This window comes from Nicotiana attenuata, unplaced genomic scaffold (assembly GCF_001879085.1).
Source record: "Nicotiana attenuata strain UT unplaced genomic scaffold, NIATTr2, whole genome shotgun sequence".
Lineage (NCBI taxonomy): Eukaryota > Viridiplantae > Streptophyta > Magnoliopsida > Solanales > Solanaceae > Nicotiana > Nicotiana attenuata.
In genome coordinates, this window is record NW_017675358.1 from 18,491 (window position 1) to 21,291 (window position 2,801).

Consider the following 2,801-nt stretch of genomic DNA (forward strand, 5'->3'; position numbering starts at 1 on the left):
TAACGCAGGGTTTTCGGGGTTTTAGTTATATATTAGGGTTGGGGTTTGGTTTAGGTTCGTTTTTGGTTTTTTTTTTTTTTTTTTTTCCCAAAGAGTAGCTAATGACTAAGTTGAAAGTGTTCACAAACATTAAAATGGTCTTAAAATTGAAAAATGGATCTGATTTCAAAATTTCATAGACAAATCATAAGCAGATAGAAGGAAAGGCTGATGATTGCTCTAACTCTCAGTTTGCTCCCTCAGTCTTCGGATTGTGCTCCTAACTGTCACAGCACTTGCAGTGTTCAATGTATAAGCACCGCCTGCTTTGACTTTGCCGTAATCTTTGCAGCCCCAAATCCCCACTGCTTTTCTCTTCACTGCGTACTTTCCACAAAACTCGCAAAAATACTTGCTATGCTGGCTAACCTCCATTTTCTTAATCTGCTTTCGCAAACTGGCACCATAACGGGTACCATATTTCCCAACTATTCCAGCCTTCTTGGTCCTCTTAGTCATTTTCGGATGTCCTGCGCGGGAGCAGCTGTCAATGAAGGGCGTTAGCTGGTTTAGGGTTTTTTTTTTTTTTTAGCAATCCACTAGGCATAGCCTAGGGCTAGTTTTTATTTATAAATAGAAGAAAACGAACAAGCACAATGTCATGAACTCCTAACGGATGTACGAGAAGGAAATAAAAATCTACATAAGACCTATTATCAATATTGAGCATTATACTCAAAATTGATATCACAAAAATTCTACTCAAAGTTGCATCGAAACTAGTCCAAGAAAATAAATGACAGCAGCCCACTCCCCAAAGAAGTATACACGTCCAGCCCAAAAGAACACATAGGATTTGCATCGATAGCCTCCAGATTGCACCTCCATCCCAAACGCATGAATTGCAGCAATAGCCACTATTGCAAATTGCAATAAGCAACAGTGCGTGAGTGCTACTGATTTGCACCAACAGCCTTCCCTGTAACAACCCAATTAACATAGCTACTGGTTTGCAGAAATAGCCACAAGTTACTCCAAAGTCCCCGATCTCCTGAATTTGCAAAATTAACCACATTGCTATATGCAGGCCCAATTCCACCCAGCCCAAAGCAGTAGCGGTTTGCATGAGTAGCCCCAATAAGCCCAAAGTACGCATATTTGCAAATATAACCCCTGCACTCTCATTTCCTAATCTACGCGTGTATCCCACTATACAACCCTTTATTACACTTAATGTCCCATTTGTATCTTCTTGTCGCTTCATTTCCACCTGTTTCCGCCCTAGGTAATATCGACCTCCTCTCTCTTCCTTCTCTCTAATGACTTCTTCATCTTTGTTCGAATCAAATCGACTAACTCCATTTTTTATGTGAATCTTCTTGTATGTACCTGAATCAATGGTGTTGGAGGACTGAAGATGGACCTCCCAAAGCTCCTGTTTAACTGCAGCTGCTCTGAAGAACCGATGTTGCCATACTTCAAACATCATTAACCACACCTTTCTGCACCTCAGTGGAGTTGCCTGTGAGAACTTCAATCGATTTTGTACTCTCCCTCCCCGGTAGATTGCTGTAATAGAAAAACCTGGATGTATTTCCTTGTTGTAGCCCTTCTCCTTCTCTATTTCCTTCTCCTTTTGCATCATCCAGTTAAAATCACTATAATTGATGATTTTACTGTCTGCAAAATGTGCAAATAAAAGCCCTAAAAGCTGTGCATGCTTGTTCTGTATGTCTGACAGTGATGTCATGTTTGTACAAAAAAATCCTGTAATCTTGTATGATATCTTGCAATTGCTCTTCTTTGCAACCCCCTCTATACTCTAGATTTAATTTAACTCCGGTGGATTGAGTACCTAGTACTAATACCACCACCTGGAGCTTCCTTAAACCAAAGAGTCTAGATATGATTGCTATAACTGTGACAAACCACATATATGCTTGCTTTGCTTGTGCTGTAATTGTTGCTGTTTGATTATGTTGTACTATGTCTTCCCTTGCCTTCCTCCCCTTGGATTTGAGTATAACATCTAATACCACCAATAAGATTTGTTCAAGGGGAATGACCTGGTAACACAGATGCATCATCCAGCTGAGGTTTGCTAGGATGAAACTTCTGCTGTCTGCATTCTGTGTACAAATATGACCACATGTGTTTGCTTGTTTTTCTTTTATGTGCCTTGATATTGATTTTCTTATGTGCCTTTGATGTCCTGCTATCACCTGTACTATTATGTATTTGCTATTGTCCATGATACTCCTAGCTACTATGCTAAACTCTAATTTTAATTCTTCCCCGATGGATTGAGTAGCAAGTACTAATACCACCACCTGAGGCTTCCTTAAAATATAAAGTTTAGATAGTATGACTGTACCTGCAAAAAAGAACACAACATTAGCAAAAAAATGATCCTTCATGTTCTCCCCTAAACAGGTTTGAGCATGAAACATCCCATCTATAGATCCTGCATCCTCACACACCCCAGTGTGTCCTCCTCTTACTAGTTCTTGTAAATTTTGACCCTCAAGTATGGACATTGTAGCTTGTCTCATTTACTATTCTCCTCCCTTGTGAATCCAACTCCCAAAAGTCATGGCATTCAATGTTCCCATAATCCAGTGCAAAATTTGCCAAATGATCTGCTAATTTGTTTCCTTCTCTAAAAATATGGGATATCCTGATACTGCATCCTTCCATTAGCTCCTGTATCTCCTCCATCAAGTCCACAATAGTCCAAGGGGGTTTCTATGCTTCCTCTATAACGTTTTTCATCAACATGGAGTCAGTTTGTAACCAAACTTGAGAGTAATTTTTATCTCTGC

At 39.7% G+C, this 2,801-nt stretch overlaps 1 protein-coding gene across 1 annotated transcript; it reads right to left on the reverse strand.

Moving 5' to 3' along the window:
* Positions 1 to 117: 117 nt before the first annotated feature.
* On the reverse strand, positions 118 to 538 carry LOC109219986 (60S ribosomal protein L37a-like). The gene has a single exon (XM_019384447.1). The coding sequence runs from the start codon at positions 496 to 498 to the stop codon at positions 220 to 222; it is 279 nt and encodes a 92-aa protein (XP_019239992.1). The 5' UTR covers positions 499 to 538; the 3' UTR covers positions 118 to 219.
* Between the last annotated feature and the right edge of the window lie 2,263 nt (positions 539 to 2,801).